Source organism: Pieris rapae, chromosome 17 (genome assembly GCF_905147795.1).
Source record: "Pieris rapae chromosome 17, ilPieRapa1.1, whole genome shotgun sequence".
In the NCBI taxonomy this organism is placed as follows: domain Eukaryota; kingdom Metazoa; phylum Arthropoda; class Insecta; order Lepidoptera; family Pieridae; genus Pieris; species Pieris rapae.
The window spans coordinates 5,708,665-5,724,838 of NC_059525.1; the positions used below are offsets into that span (position 1 = coordinate 5,708,665).

At 34.2% G+C, this 16,174-nt stretch overlaps 1 protein-coding gene across 5 annotated transcripts in view; it reads left to right on the forward strand.

Annotated features, from left to right (window-relative positions):
* LOC110999874 (ankyrin repeat domain-containing protein 17) overlaps positions 1 to 16,174 on the forward strand; it is a 38,601-nt gene that overhangs the window by 1,131 nt on the left and 21,296 nt on the right. For all 5 annotated transcript variants that reach the window (XM_022269132.2, XM_022269137.2, XM_022269135.2 and 2 more), the window contains 11 exons: positions 632 to 755; positions 9,423 to 9,588; positions 9,926 to 10,187; positions 10,404 to 10,625; positions 10,973 to 11,230; positions 11,593 to 11,746; positions 11,948 to 12,158; positions 12,417 to 12,630; positions 13,336 to 13,567; positions 13,894 to 14,085; positions 14,819 to 15,225. In XM_022269132.2, the coding sequence (XP_022124824.2) occupies positions 632 to 755; positions 9,423 to 9,588; positions 9,926 to 10,187; positions 10,404 to 10,625; positions 10,973 to 11,230; positions 11,593 to 11,746; positions 11,948 to 12,158; positions 12,417 to 12,630; positions 13,336 to 13,567; positions 13,894 to 14,085; positions 14,819 to 15,225 (2,442 nt within the window). The remainder of the gene's footprint in view (positions 1 to 631; positions 756 to 9,422; positions 9,589 to 9,925; positions 10,188 to 10,403; positions 10,626 to 10,972; positions 11,231 to 11,592; positions 11,747 to 11,947; positions 12,159 to 12,416; positions 12,631 to 13,335; positions 13,568 to 13,893; positions 14,086 to 14,818; positions 15,226 to 16,174) is intronic.

Below are 16,174 nucleotides of genomic sequence, written 5' to 3' on the forward strand. Positions count from 1 at the left end.
TGCAGTCTTGAGTGGTTCTTTCAGTTAACAATGACTTATGTGTGTGCAGTGGGCAGTTCTGATCACCTTACTTTAATATTTTGAATGGTCCTTGTGATTCTAACATGCAATGTTTGTATCAAATAGTAACACCAATATAACCCTTAAACATAACCTATACAAGTGTTAAAATACCTAAAGCTAAATTGTCTATCATACATATGCTGACTAAACAAACAAGTAATTGATTGAAATTGCAGCTTTTAGTGTGTGCCTTAATAATATAAACAAAGAAATATTATGTTTGTCATCACTGACCTGCTTGGTGAAAATATTTGCATAATTCAAGTTCATTGATAACATTTTGTTAATAATGTTTGCTTCTGTGTTTTAAATTTGTTATGTTTTATATTTTTTTCATTTATATAAAATCCTTATGCACTATATTATAGTATGACTGTTTAAGTATCAATTAAAATTTGTTAAGCTATGATAAAAAAAATTATTTTAGTTATCTCCACTTTGATGCATGTTTGTTGATTGTGTTACAAAGTCTTTAATTTTTTTTCACTCCTTGACATGTCTTTTACTGCAGATATAAGCTGACCTTTGTGCTATATTATGGAAACTAAACAAATCTGTTTGTATTCAGGCGGAGATGGATGAAGAAGCTGGTGGTACGGAGACTTCCAAGTTCCTACTTTCACATGATGAGCCTGAACCAATGGTTGAAGCAGAAGTTCAGGCAAGGCTTGAAACTTTGTTAGAAGTAGCTGGTGAGTATCATTTCTAAACTATTAATTATCTTGATCTGAATTACTGTTTACCACTGAAAGTAAGATAAAGAAGATAAAATTTTCTTACTGGAAAATAATTTCACTTTGTGAGGTTTTTTTTAACTTTTGGCAGTTACAGTAAGTTAAGTAATTGCATTTAATATAATAGTTATTATGCTACTTGGAAGTTTTAAGATTAACTTTTAATTATTTTTTTTAATTTTGGGAGTTTTAGAATTTGTAAAGAATATTACAAGACATCTTATATACAACATGTACTCATAACTATCATTGTCTATACAACTGACTATTGGTAAGCTGCCTGTAAATTATATGTAATACTGAGTAAAAACTACAAATTTTTCCTTTTACTCCCCATGTTTAGTAACATGGATGAGTTTATATTTATATTTAAACAGTAGAGAAACTTTCTTTGACAACATTTAAGAACTATATATACCTTTAGTTGATTTTAAAATTTTGTTATTTGTGGCACTTGGTATGTTGGTAAGTTTTCATGATAATTTAAACATGTTTCAGTATTGTTTGCAGTCAATTGTAGTCAAGTTGTATTGCAATTTATAAAGTACTGTTGGTATGAGTAAGTTTTAGAAAAGCTTACTTATGAAATACTTATTAAATTCTGGAGAATTTTTAGATTAAATTGAAACTCTATATAAAAAATCAACTTAATTTGAAGCTTATAGATGAGTTATAGTATTTTACATGTTGTTTTTGTTACTGTCTTGTAATGTTTGAATCTAAAAGTTAGTATTCAAACTTCATCTATTCTTCCTCAGATATTTTTACTATTATGCATACATTATTACTTTTATCAGCTTAGTGCTAAGTTGGTGCAACAAGTTTTACTTTTTCATATGCCGAATATATTTTTCAACTGCCAAATCACCCTCTTACTTATGTTATGTGTTAAAATAGGATACCTTACCTCCTGAACTCACCTGTTGAATGTCCTTCTCACTGAATCCATAGATAAATGTACATACTATTTTAACTCAAACTAGTTTAAGAATAGAAAAAGATATTGTTTGTAAACAGTGTTTGTAAGATAACTCACACATTATTACATATACAATCTGTGTGGAAACTTGGACAAGCCATCTCACAGCAGCACTTTTTCAATGAAATTGATAAAATATTCATAAAATAAAGGGCTTATTAACTTCCAACACCTCAGTTTTCCTGTATATAATAATATTAAAACAGGTATTGGGGAATGAAAAAATTGTATTGTTGCCAGTGTTTCTATCTAAAAATAGATGCTCCATAAAAACTAGATGATGTTAAATGTATAGATTGAGTTTTTGTTAGTCACTTAAAATCATGTTTGTTTTTCGACTCAGTATGCGGGCTAGGTTAGAATTGTGACGTAGACAGTGCAACGTCACTGCAAGCGAGTCGAGACTCGAGGACAAATGTAGGCGCAAGATATAGGAGAATTGATTGTCTCGAAAAAAGCGTTCGTAAATTATTGTATAGTTAAGGTTGGTTCTTCTAAAACCAAAATCAACATTGCTTATTGCATTGATATATTTTACCCACACCTAGTCTTATTAAAACCCAGTAAGATTGCACTGTTTTAAAAATTAAGTACTTTTGTCTATATATCTATATAATATGTCTATATATACTAATAATAAGAACATAAATGTTCGTATTATTAGTTTAAATTACGTGATAATCGTTTCACCTAAAACTAATGTGTTAAAATAATGTTAAGATTAGATTGAATTGTTTAGCCCTCATTTTACGTCGAACTTTCATAATAAATTACTGTTAAGATATAATAATGTAGTGGAATAAATAAATAAAAATAAACGCCGGGTTATATAGATTATATTCTTCCCAATATAAAACCCTCTAGTTTACGCTATGAAGTATTCAATAATTGCTGCCGACACGAAAAGTAAACAAAATAATTCTACTCTAGTTTCGGGAATTTCTGAATGTCGCGATCGCTTGTAGCTTGGAATCATGATTACAACGTAACAGCGATTGATCAGCGTTGGGGCTACATTACACGTTTTAAGTGTACTCCACAAAGACGCGTCGAATGTTTTCTATGCTTACGTGCGTAACGATAAAAGAAGTTATATGGAAATTTTTACAGCGCGGTATAACGGCAGAATTTTCTTATCGAGTTAACATCCTAATAATTCCTGTTTATGAAGATTTCGGTAAAAGTATGTAACATTGTAAATCATTTAAAGTCTCGCAGTCGTGATGTAAACAATTTTTCTCTCAATCACCTCTTGTTCTTCTAGTTCATTTTTGAAATGCAGATTTTATTGACTGTGGCCAAAAAATATTTGAAAATTGGATTGATGTTTTTATTTTAGAACATTTAGAAGCGTGCTCATTAGCCTATCGTTAATTTTACCATAATTGGATGAAATATGAAAATTTCCCTATTTAACTCATTTAAAAGTTTATCAAGTGCACTTTGTTCATAATTGTAATTAAATTATTAGTTGAAAATCTAAATGTAAGGTGACAGTCATTGTTGGAACAATGATATAGGACAGCCACCTGCCTTGACCTTTTCGTATTGTGAACGCTACGTTCATACACCTATTAACTAAAATCAATTGCTGGTCTACATTCATTTTTAAGACGTAGTAGTATCTATAATGAATATCTGTTTCATTGCGACGAGACGCATTACTTTGTGTAAGCTTTGATACGCACAGACACAGGGATTATTTTTCTGTGTCTTGTAATTTTAGTGAGATTTCGCAAGATAGACTTGTAAATACGTGGAATTTTTAAATGTAAAAATAGTGATAGATCTGGCGTGTGCGCAAATGAATACAGTCAAAATCTGTTATAACGACATCGAAGGGACTACTCATATTTGGTCGTAAAAGCCGATAGTCGTAACAGCCGATTTTTGTTAACACCGGTATGTTTTTGTAAATGATGTCGTCGTAAATGGTTTTGACTGTGTACATACTTCGATCAAAAGGACCGTATCACGGATCGTTTATATGGTTGAAGCCATTCCTTGTCTGCTCAAAGCGAGCTTTTAAAAAGCCTCTTACTTATCCCCTTATTCATAAAAACTAATTCGTCTTATCTCTGTCAAATTGTATTTACACATAAAAATATGGATGATTCATTAAAGCGATGCAAGCTCTACTAATTAAAGTTATATCGCAAAATATGACAGTATTTTACACAAATGTGTGGAATTTTTGACTTCTAGTTTATCCTTGGTCATTGTGTTTGCTCCTCAAGAATTTTCTTTGTGCCACAAGAAAATGCACCACAACAGTGCAATACGGTATTTTATTAATTCTTGCTATTTTTATTGAATTGGGTTTGCTCATAATATACGTAATAGGGGGTTATTGAAAACACTATTTGTTGATGAAAGATTTCCTATTAATGTTTTATTTGTAATTTATAAACTTTTTATACAGTACGTACACACATTATTCCAAGTACATTAAAGCTATATTAGTTACAGATACAAAATCTTTAGTTTAAACATCAGACTAAAAAATGCTATGTAAACATATCGAAATTCATAAGACTACAGTTACCGCGTTGATCATGATGATGATGATAAATTGGGTTTTTAATTAGTGTCGAAAAATGCTAAAAACACAAGATACATTTCCTTTTGTCTGTGGTGCTCCAGCCATGAGCTTTTCACAGGTTTCCATAGTACATTATTTTTTATTTGAAACTTTACAGCTGTTTTTCCGATATTAGGCTTTATCAATAATTTTTTGTCACTAAAATTAACCTTGGTTACCTTCACTAACTCCTGACTCAGGGGCATATGGACGGCAAAAATATTCAGGTGCTCGATTTTGTTAGGTTCGACCCATACCAGGTTTCAAAAATTGTAAACAGATGAGTAATACACTTTAAGGTCTCGTGTATTTTTTGCCGTATTGCATGCGGTAAGGCCAAGGACAGAGCTTAGTCCAATATCCACTTTTTCATTCAGATTAATTAGTTTTTTTTTAATTCGATTACATTTTGACAATGTTTAGACGATAAATCGTACTTAAGATATTTTTAGAATTGCGTAGGCCTCCAATCTTGTCTGCCATTGTATAAATAATTTTCTTGGTAAATAAATGAAATGAAATTAAAAGTATTTATTCATTTAGGTAACACAATGTACACTCATGAACGACAAAAAGAAATATTAAATGCTAATTGCTTCTTATTTTATATTTACAGCCAGTTCCCAAATCAAGGGCGTACAACAGCTGAAAAGAACTGGCGATAAACTCTCCGCCACTCTTTTTAATCGCCAAGTTTTTCTTTTACGCAATATTTGTAAAGAGCTGCAACCATTATACCATGTTCCACCATGTCATCTTAAGTAATTAATAGTAAATTAACAATAATAAAAAAAACTATTACACTTGATCAGCTGAAACGCACAATTCATAAATATTGATACGACACGGAAAACATTAGATGCGTTAAACATTTGTTTTACTTTTTTGGATGTTTGTTCTTCGTAGTAGCGTTCAGTATTATTTATTATTTTGTGGTCTGCATATCGTGGCGCAGTATGGAAAAGTACGTTAAACACTTGCTCATTCATGTATTCATTCCTAAATCATTACACTGACTGCTTTTTTCACAGAACGAGAGGAAATAATATAGTGTAATGTGTATATAAGATAGTTCGTATGAATATGGGAGTTGCCGTCATTTCATATTATTTTTAAAGTGCCACGTGATAAATAAACCGTTAATTAATAGCAATTGAATAAATCTTTTCCACCAATTATGTCATAGAGTAACTGTATGTGTCAATTTTGGTGTTCACTATCGCCATTGTAGTTCAACTATAAATTATTCATGAGGGCTATCGTGTCCTTCAGTGTCCATTGTCGACTTTTTGATAACGTTTTTAGTCTACTGCGCTTTGTGGGACTCTGGACAGTTTGGCGTATTCCTATATCTTATATCTTTAAACGAGCAATTCTTGTATATATATATAATTGGAATCTCGGAATCGGCTCCAACGATTTTCATGAAATTTAGTATACAGAGGGTTTCGGGGGCGATAAATCGATTTAGCTAGGAATCATTTCTAGAAAATGTCATTATATTTGTGTTTTATCAACTTAAACATAGAATTGCTCGTTTAAAGATGTCAGTCAAATAAAAACTTAAATATGAATATAATTATCTTTATTCGATAATTATATTCATATTTCATAATTTTATTAGTATGTAATTCGTACTTAAATAAAATTTCCAAAAAACACGATTTATAAAAAAAAATACCGAGCTAAGCTCGGTCATCCAGGTCCTGACATTCTAAAGAGCGTATTCATTTTGAAATAAGCGCTAATTTTTTTTTATATAAAAAAGTTTGCTTATTCCTAGTATTAATTATAATAAATAGTTTTAATACCATCAACAACAACTTGTACCTCAGCAAGGTACAAGTTGTTGTATATTCTATGAATGGTTTTCATTTCGTTATTACGATATTAATTATTTTACCTCTATATGGGACCCCACAGTAACAAAATTTTATTTCAAAAACACCTATTACTTTTACGTGTCTTGGTACTTTGCAAATAATGTTCAGATTAGCGTGTCACGTTTAACATATACAAATATGTAATTAGAACCAGCGAAGAAGAAACTAATTGCTTATGCCACTGGTATCGATTGCATATTTTCATGTCATTTCTGTTTAAAAAATGCTATTCGATCATGCACGACTACGATATTTAGGTTAAGTCTTTTCTCAAAGTCTGTACTAAGATATTTAGAGACTAGTTGAAATACGTGTAAGTGTAAGAAACTAAGTGACTCGTGGTGTTGTAGAAATTGCACGACGAAGGTGTACTGAGCGATTTCAAGCGCGTGAAATTAAAGTATTATCAAGTTTTATTGAGCATTATTTTTTGAAATAACTAAGTTTGAATTGGCAAATTATAAATTTTCACTATATCAAATTATTCTTCTATATAAATGGAAAAATCTATATAGATTTTAGTAATTTTGACATACACACTTTTATAATAATATTTTTGGTTAAATAACGTAATTTATGCTCGCGGTTTCTATGTATTAGTAGGAATAATGACCTCCTTATAAAAACTTAGAACGTTGTCCTTTAGTCATTTAACTAAATGACTCATTCGTATCTTTCTGTCACAGTATGTTTACATTTAGTATGACGAAATATGATAGATTAATGTTAAAAGGCTAATGTTGAGTTTATAAAAAATGCATTTATAACTGCCGTTTCGCGTATATTCCTCTCTGTCTGCATGATCACGGCCGACTGATTGAAACGAAAGCAAACAACAGTATTTTTATATTATTATTATAATGTTAGTTTTCAGCTTATTTTAAAATGACAAAGAAATACTATATTTTCTAAATTGTGGTTGGGTTGGTGGAAGGTAATAAAAGGCTAACTTAAGATACCTAACATTACATTAATTGCTGTAATTTGTCAATGTTTCGCAATGCAGATGCCGTTTTATTCGATGCGATATGTTTATTGTCAACATTCTATAACGTAAAATACATGCCTTAAACACTTCGTTAACAAAGTATTATAGACTTGTGGTTATTTGGAATAAAATAACTTCTTAATTGCCAGTGTACATTTGTTGACGCACATAACTTTAATTCGAAATCACATATGTAGGTTTCATGTATTGTTTGGTGCAAAGATAAATAATATTTTATCTTTAACTAGTCCACGACCAATTAAAAATTATTCTATCAGCCACTTCTATTAAACAAAAGTACTTTGTATACTACGCTAATGTAGTAAAACGAGCACCTAGATAATATTTGGGAGACAAGAACTATAAATGACATGAATTTCTTGATGAGCACCATGTTCAACTGGAGCAGTTTTTACGTCATGTATGCATATGGACTGTGTGTCCCACTTCAATACGTACAAATCTGGAATGAATTTTAACACGTGGTGTGAGTTTTCTAACAGTATGGGCGTCAAACTCTGAGATCGTAACACATTATACTGTCTAGACTAGAGTAAGCGCTTGAAGCAACGACGATCCTAACGATAGTCCACAATGACAACGAATGATGAGTAAAGTTATTTTATAAAGATTATACCCGGGAACCTTAAAAATGTACGTTGTTATTATTTATCTTTTTTTAACAAATAAAAAATTGTCTAAACGATTTATTCATAATTTAAATTGTATAAAAAATAAAATTGAAACAAAATCGTATTAATATGCGTTGAGTTACTAAACTTGAAATTGTGTTTAGGCATTTCTCCTCGCACGAAATTAAATATTTTTCATTAAGATAATGGACTAATAATATGTTTCCCAGGTGGGAAACATATTATTAGTCCAGTTATATTATTAGTCTAGATAGCGAGAACCAAGATTGTAGTATATATTGATTAAATAGGTATCAGAATCACCGTTGTGTACTCGGCCTGTCTAACAGAACAACTTATTGCAGTTCTAAATTAAAAATCTTCTGCGTATGGTCGGTATATTCATATTATTTTCCTAGATATTGAAATTTGCTGCATCTAGAACGAAACACGAATGAAGAAAAAGTATTTTCTACAGAATGATGAAAACGTGTCAAGGCGATTTTGCAAATTTCGTCTTAAACTATGACTTAAAAACCACAGACAACTATGACTTAAAAATCTTTTATTTGACCCCACCCAAATTTAAACAAAGCAATTTTAAATTTGGGTGGGGTCAAATAAAAGATTTACTTTTCTCTTAAAACTATCTTAGCTTGGAATGAATGACACGAAAATGTTTATTTGTAACTTTTTATGTTTTATATTTAATACATCAGTCTTAAATATGTTAAGGACTGTTTAGCGATATAGTTTTCTTAAAAGTTCAATAGAGGTTATACAGCATCCAACCCATAACAATTGCTATTGTAATTAAAAACTTGTGTTTGTAACTCTTGTGTCCGGGTAACACTCCACTGGGAGAGGTTATTTATTTTGGTACTAAATTGTTTATATGTAATTAACTTTGTCATTATTAAAGCAACATAAATCGCAATTGTAAAATTGTATATTGCTAGACTGAAATTTTGACACAAATCTATTGACAGAAAACTTTGCTATTTATAAACATTGATGATTACAGTGATAGCTGTAACATTCAATGTATATAATATTTAGTCTGAATTAAATTAAAAATATCATAGAAATGTCATAATCCAACGCCTTTGCCTGACCTTTCACAATCAGGCCGCGCTAAGCCGTTACTTTGATTGACCTAAGCATCATCGAATCATTATTTTAGTATTAAATGTTTCAATAAATTGTGTGAGTATAAAATTTAATGTCATAGGTCATCTAAAACTCGTGATACGGTGTATAAAATGTTGTTGTTATTAGTGTTGATACTGTTGTAACTGAGGTGTCGTAACCCAATGCTCATGGAACTGCCCCACAACTGTGAATGTTGCATGATTACCAACTCATAAAAAATATAGCAGGGTCAGCCATAATTAAACTGCTATACTTTAATATTAGTGCATTCGGGTATTCACAATATAGATTTGTTTATAATATCTTTTTAAAATTCCGAATGATTTATTTTGCTCCGGGTTTCTTCCTTTCCTTAAACACATTGAGACTTCGTACACTAAGCTAAGATGTACTCAATTTTTATATTCCAGGTATAAGCAATTTGTCTGGCGAGGGCAAGCGGCTAGCAGACCCCGATGTGTTACGGCGGTTGACGTCTTCTGTGTCTTGTGCTTTAGACGAAGCGGCTGCAGCACTTACCAGAATGAGGAGTGATCAGACTCCCGCGCACCATAGGCACCACCATCAAGATAAGCCGTTAGTTTTTTTTTATATTCAAGAAGCTATGTTATTTTTTACAATACGCTAAACAACGCAAGACTATAATAATACAATATGCTAATAATATTAGTACCAAGCTAGGATTTATCGGGTCATTAAGCCGATTGAATTACGCTGAAATAAAGAATTTAGATGATGATAATCCGAGATTGAATTGTCTCTCGGAACGATTTCGATCGAGTCGGCGATTCTCGTTACGTTCCGATCGAGGCAAACTATGATTGTGAAGCTTTGATCTTATCTGACTTCATTTTATTATAATACTTATTTTATCTATGTAGTTTGTGGTTTAATGATGGTTTTGTACTTCTAGCACGCAATGTGGTTCCACGGCAACAGGGACAACACAAACGGTCCCTTCATCTGTGGGCGCGGATGGAGCTCCTTCCCTCGCAGAGGCCTGCTCGGATGGAGATGTTGGGACGGTCAGGAAACTTCTAACAGAAGGCCGGTCTGTGCATGAAACAACTGAAGAAGGAGAGTCCCTTTTATCCCTCGCTTGTTCCGCGGGTTATTACGAACTCGCGCAGGTGCTATTAGCAATGCACGCAAGTGTCGAAGACCGGGGCATTAAGGTGAGAAAAACCTTGATATTTAAATATCAGAAATGCAATTAGTATACTTAATAAATGAAATTTTTAAATGTCGGTTAAATTTTTTTATATCCTTTTAGTTAAATCGTGTTATGTCCAGATATAATTTAATTGATACACACATATTACAAAATTACAACATATTCATCGATCGTGTTAGGTTTTAGTTACATAACTCATAATTCAATTTCGATCCAGGGCGATTGTACACCCCTAATGGAAGCGGCGAGTGCGGGTCACGTAGACATCGTACGTTTACTGATCGCGCACGGCGCAGACGTTAACGCGGTGTCTGGTTCCGGGAACACGCCCCTTATGTACGCGTGCGCGGGGGGACACGAGGAGTGCGTACGCGCGTTGCTTGAGAACGGCGCTAATGTGGAAGACCATAACGAAAATGGCCATACACCGCTTATGGAGGTATGTTATTTATTAGGTAATACAGTTCCCGAATATATGTTGGCAGAAGTCATTTTCAGAACTTATAGGAAACGTCCTGAAAAACTTTCCCGTAAACTCTATAAATTACAACAATTTAGAGTTTAACATTAAGAGTATATTATGGGAATATTAATAATTTGAACATTTCCACGTTGGTACACTAATCCATTGTGGTTTTTCCAACATGCATACAAATTCAAATTTATAATAAAAAATAATTTTTATGAAACAATTTTCCAAAATAATATGATCAAATATTGGTCATTGTAATTTGAAAATAATCTAAATAAAGAGTCATACAACCGTTGCAAAATATCATGTTCCAGGCCGCATCCGCCGGTCACGTGGGCGTCGCTAAGATCCTTCTGGAACACGGCGCCGGTATCAACACCCACTCCAACGAATTCAAGGAGTCAGCCCTCACCCTAGCATGCTACAAAGGTCACCTCGACATGGTGCGATTCCTTTTAGCGGCTGGAGCTGACAGGGAGCATAAGACCGATGAAATGCATACGGCATTGATGGAGGCCAGTATGGATGGTCATGTGGAAGTAGCAAGACTTCTGCTTGATTCTGGAGCACAGGTATATTATTATTTAATTAATGCCAAGAACTAAATTCCCTTATCATTCATATGTATGTTGACTGTGTTGATTTTATAAAAGTATGTCATGGACCGTGAAGCTGTTTTATTTAAGTTTGTTAGTAGCACCCAACGCCGTATATGTTTACGAAAACTTTTATTTTAATCTGTCGTTCGTAAATCTTTGTGTATACAAGCATTAATAAATCACATCTATGCCTTTATTGACAATTTAAATTATCAAAATTAGAACTCTTGGAACTGAATCCCAACGAAAGACCAGTATATTCTCATATTAGTTTTTTGTACAGTATGATAAGGAATAGTTTATTATTGTATCGTAATAAATATAAATTATTTTAGGTGAATATGCCAACTGACAGCTTCGAATCACCTCTTACCTTAGCGGCATGTGGGGGGCATGTGGAGTTAGCGATGTTACTCTTAGAACGTGGCGCTAACATCGAAGAAGTTAACGATGAAGGGTATACGCCGCTTATGGAGGCTGCCAGGGAGGGTATGTATACGTATATTAACGTAACGTACATTGTGTACGTGTTTAATTCTATAAAGTTAGTCTTATAAAGGATTATACAGTGTACATTAAATTAAAAAAAACATTGTGTTAGTTTATATAATAATATGTATGTGTTAGTTTATATGTAATATATAAAATATATATATAATAATGATAAAATGTTGTCTTATTTTTCTGTAGGTCATGAAGAGATGGTAGCACTGCTCCTCGGTCAGGGCGCCGCGATCAACGCGCAAACTGACGAGACGCAGGAAACCGCTCTTACACTGGCTTGCTGTGGTGGTTTCCTTGAAGTGGCCGATTTCCTCATCAAAGCCGGGGCTGATGCTGAGCTGGGAGCCTCCACGCCTCTCATGGAAGCCAGCCAGGAAGGCCATTTGGAGCTGGTTCGGTAAGGAGCAACATAGGACTAATAGTGTATAAGTAAATTGAATTTACATTTTAATGTATAATTTGGCCTGTATTTTCTATTTTCGCTGCAAAAAAAACAAAATAACATTATCTAAAATAAAGCCTTCTGTTTACTTATAGCTCTTGATTTTGTACATGAAATGGGTTGTTTCTATTAAAATATTGATGCACCGATGCAGAATTTTAAATATAAGTCAAAGTAGATGAAACTCAGCGTTAACATTTGTAACCCTTCCAGATACCTCTTAAACGCGGGTGCGGACGTGCACGCTCAAACGCAAACGGGTGACACGGCGTTGACATACGCATGCGAGAACGGACACACGGACGTAGCGGACGTGTTACTACGGGCCGGTGCCGTACTAGAGCACGAGAGTGAAGGTGGACGCACGCCCCTTATGAAGGCTTGTCGTGCTGGACATCTGTGTACTGTGCAGTTTCTTGTTGGAAAGGTTCGTTTATAATTACACTTGAAATTACTGGAAAATATTTTATTTGCTAAGTGAAATGTGTAACTTGTGTGTGTCATGTTAAAAGAAATTGGTATATGAAGTTATAGATTTTTATGTGTTGGTTATAGATTGCATCTCTATCGGTATTCTACATAATGTTCTATGGAGATTGCCTCCTGCCTAATTTGAACCCCATACAAGCCATAGTTCAAAATTTCTTCAGCACCACTTTAATGGCGGAAAGTTTTCCGGTTCACAAGACACTTTCCTTTGAGAATTGTGGAATCGACTAAAAGTCTTCCCTGGAAGATACGACGTTCATTTGTTTAAAGAAAAAATACAAGTAATATACACAGCCCAAGGAATTGAAAAGAAGTTGGGGCAGTAATTTGTTTTCAAAATATTACGTCAACTGACTGAAATACTCTATGCCGACTCAATTCAAGAATAATGATTAAATTCCAACTATGCATTATGTTTGTAAATTATATCAAAAGAAACTTTTATAATATATGTATGTAATAACGAAAATTGCTATGTAAAGGCAATTAATTTTTTATGGCTGTTTTGTAGTGAGACGCTTTCAGCACAGGTTTTCTACCTCTGGTTCATTGATGACTTAATCAAATGATCGAATCTACCAGAATTTGACTAAGCTGGCAGATGGCACGTATAAATGTTCAATTAATGTTTTGTGTTTTTTAGGGTGCGGATGTAAACCGTATGACAGCGAACGCGGACCACACGCCGTTGTCGCTAGCGTGCGCGGGCGGACATGCGGACGTCGTGAAATTCCTTCTCGCATGCGATGCGGACCCGTTCAGAAAGCTCAAGGACAACTCGAGCACTTTGATCGAAGCTGCCAAGGGCGGTCATACAGCCGTTGTTCAGTTGCTGTTGGACTTTCCGCACTCGGTCATGTTACCGAGGGGTGAAGGTAAGGAACAGAGTTGGAGTTTATTATGATCCCTTGTGTCCCTAATTTGTTTGTTTCTGCTCTCTCAATACTGCATGTTGCCCGGGTACTTTTAATTTTATTTTCGTCGTGTTTACGTACAAAACAATATTGAATTTTTAAAATTCTGTTAAGACAATGATTACTGCACATAAAATGTTTCTTAAATTTTAATTTGACTGTGTTTAAAAAATGTACGAAAAAGCGATGAAACTTCTTTTGAAAATGAAGTCTAAAACCTTGTCTTTAAAATCAGTCATAACAGTTTAGTTCAATTTGCTTACATTTTGTTTAACATATTAAAAAAGGTGGCGTGACGTCAGAGGACAACAACGGCCTGAGTACGGCGCAGGCGGCGGCATTAGGTTTGTCGCACGCGCCTGCGCCGGGTTTCAATCAACGGGCGCTTCTCCCGGCGCACCCTCACCCGCCGCTAGCTCCTGCCCCCGCCCCTGCCCCCGCGGACCTACCCCCCAACTTCGCTAAGGTCTATTTAGACGGTGAGTGTAAAATTATAAAATCTTTTTTGAAGCGGTTAGTCGCCGATTAGGACATTTAAAAGCATTGGATTTAAGTGTATTTTTGTAATTTTTTACGTTTATGGGAGATTTAAATATTTAGATCAAAGACAATGTGAGCGTCACGAATGTAATTATAAAATCAATTATTAAAAGTTGACTGTCATTGACTGACATTGATAAGGGTGTCTAAATCTTATATAATAATTATTGCTGGAACAGAGGGCTGTGGTGGATATTTTTCCTATTAATACTACATTATATTCTTTAAAAAACAGGTGCAGAAATGTTCCTAATTATTGTTTACATATCTCATACGGATAATGATTGAATTCATATTTTTATTATAAAAACATTAATATAAAATAACGCCTATGTCCGTTTAATAATTTGCTAAGAGAATGAGAGAAAACATGTTTTGTGTATCATATTTGCGATGGTTAAAGAGGCCTCTACACGGGCCATACCTAATGAAATATGTGGCTGCATCATTGCCGACTATATCCCGAAAATACAGAAAACATTTCAATGCAGTACATGAAGAATCTATATCTCGGCAATATGTATATAATGGCCATACTAAAAATATGGCCGAGTATTGCATAGTCTAGCCGTAAATGTGAAAAAATGGCCCATGAAGGACAGCCCCTTTAGGATTATCAGTTTTACAGTCTCAAATTATTACAATACTAAAGCAAAATGACTGCAATTTCAGGAAGAAAAAAACAACCCGCTGCGCATAACGCTCCCTCCGCCATTCCCGCCAACCCAGTGACAAGTGGGGCGGGCACCTTGCCTATGCCCATGGGTACTCAGGCCCCTCTGATGGGTACCCAAACTCCACTTATGGCTTCTCAAGCACCTCTATTGGGTGCTCATGTCCCACATATGAGTACTCAAGCCCCTCTCATGGCTAACCAGGCACCGTTAATGGGCAACCAAGCCCCACTAATGGGCACCCAAGCCCCTCTTATGGGTAGCCAAGCACCACTACTGGGTGCTGGCGTCCCTGTGATGGGTGGTGCGGCTTCGGCGAAACACAAGTGCAACAGGAAACAAAGAGCCGCGCCCCAACATTCGGATCATCACCTACCTCCACCGCCTGATATTATTGATGATCAGGTGAGTCTCAGATTTTTTTTTATATATAGTACATAGACCTGTCCTTTTTCGTATGTCAAATTGCTCGTATCATTAATTTCCCCATTGAAGTTAATCGAAATGCCATTAATCATATTCATATAGGTAACATAATGTACGCTTATGAACGTCAAAATATACTTTAAATGATTCTAATTTTACATTTACTGCCAGTTCTCAAATCAAGGGCGTAGAACGGAACGGAAGAACTGGCAATAAACTCTCCGCCACTCTTTTTAATCGCCAAGTTTTTTTTTACACAATGTTTGTAAAGAGCTGCAACCATTACACCATGTTCCATATGGCATATTGAGTAATAAAGAATAATAAAATAAATTAAAAACAAAGATTTGTCCTCTATCAGGAGGAGGCATGGTGAAATAGGAGCACGCACTTACATACTCGTGAGAACAACACGCAAATACATAGTATAAACAACTAATATCACCGCATACACGAATTCAAGTACGACCAGTCACCACAAGTAGCACCCGTTCACGAGTATGACGCATGACCATTACATTATACATAATGCCATATACATTATACACGTATACTATAATATAATGTGTTACTGCTATTTTGGTTGCTTTCCATGGTGTAGTTAAACATCAACAGCATGGCTAAGGTATCCCTACCGCCCGGCTTTACCTGGAAGGATGTTCCCAAGAAATGTAAAAATAAATTTGATAAGATATTGAATGTGAGTGATCGATAATTAAATTGGTAGACTTGTATACAAGTAACTCGTACGGGATTTGACAATGGTTAAATGTAGAATTTGAATAAAAGTTTAATTGCAATGTAATATTATTCGATCATATAGGTAGAGCTATTGGTATAACAGACATAGATAAAATATCGTATTATTAGATTATAATACGTTTTGAAGTAACTTTTTTGTAGCTGGATGCCTTTTAAATTTTATATA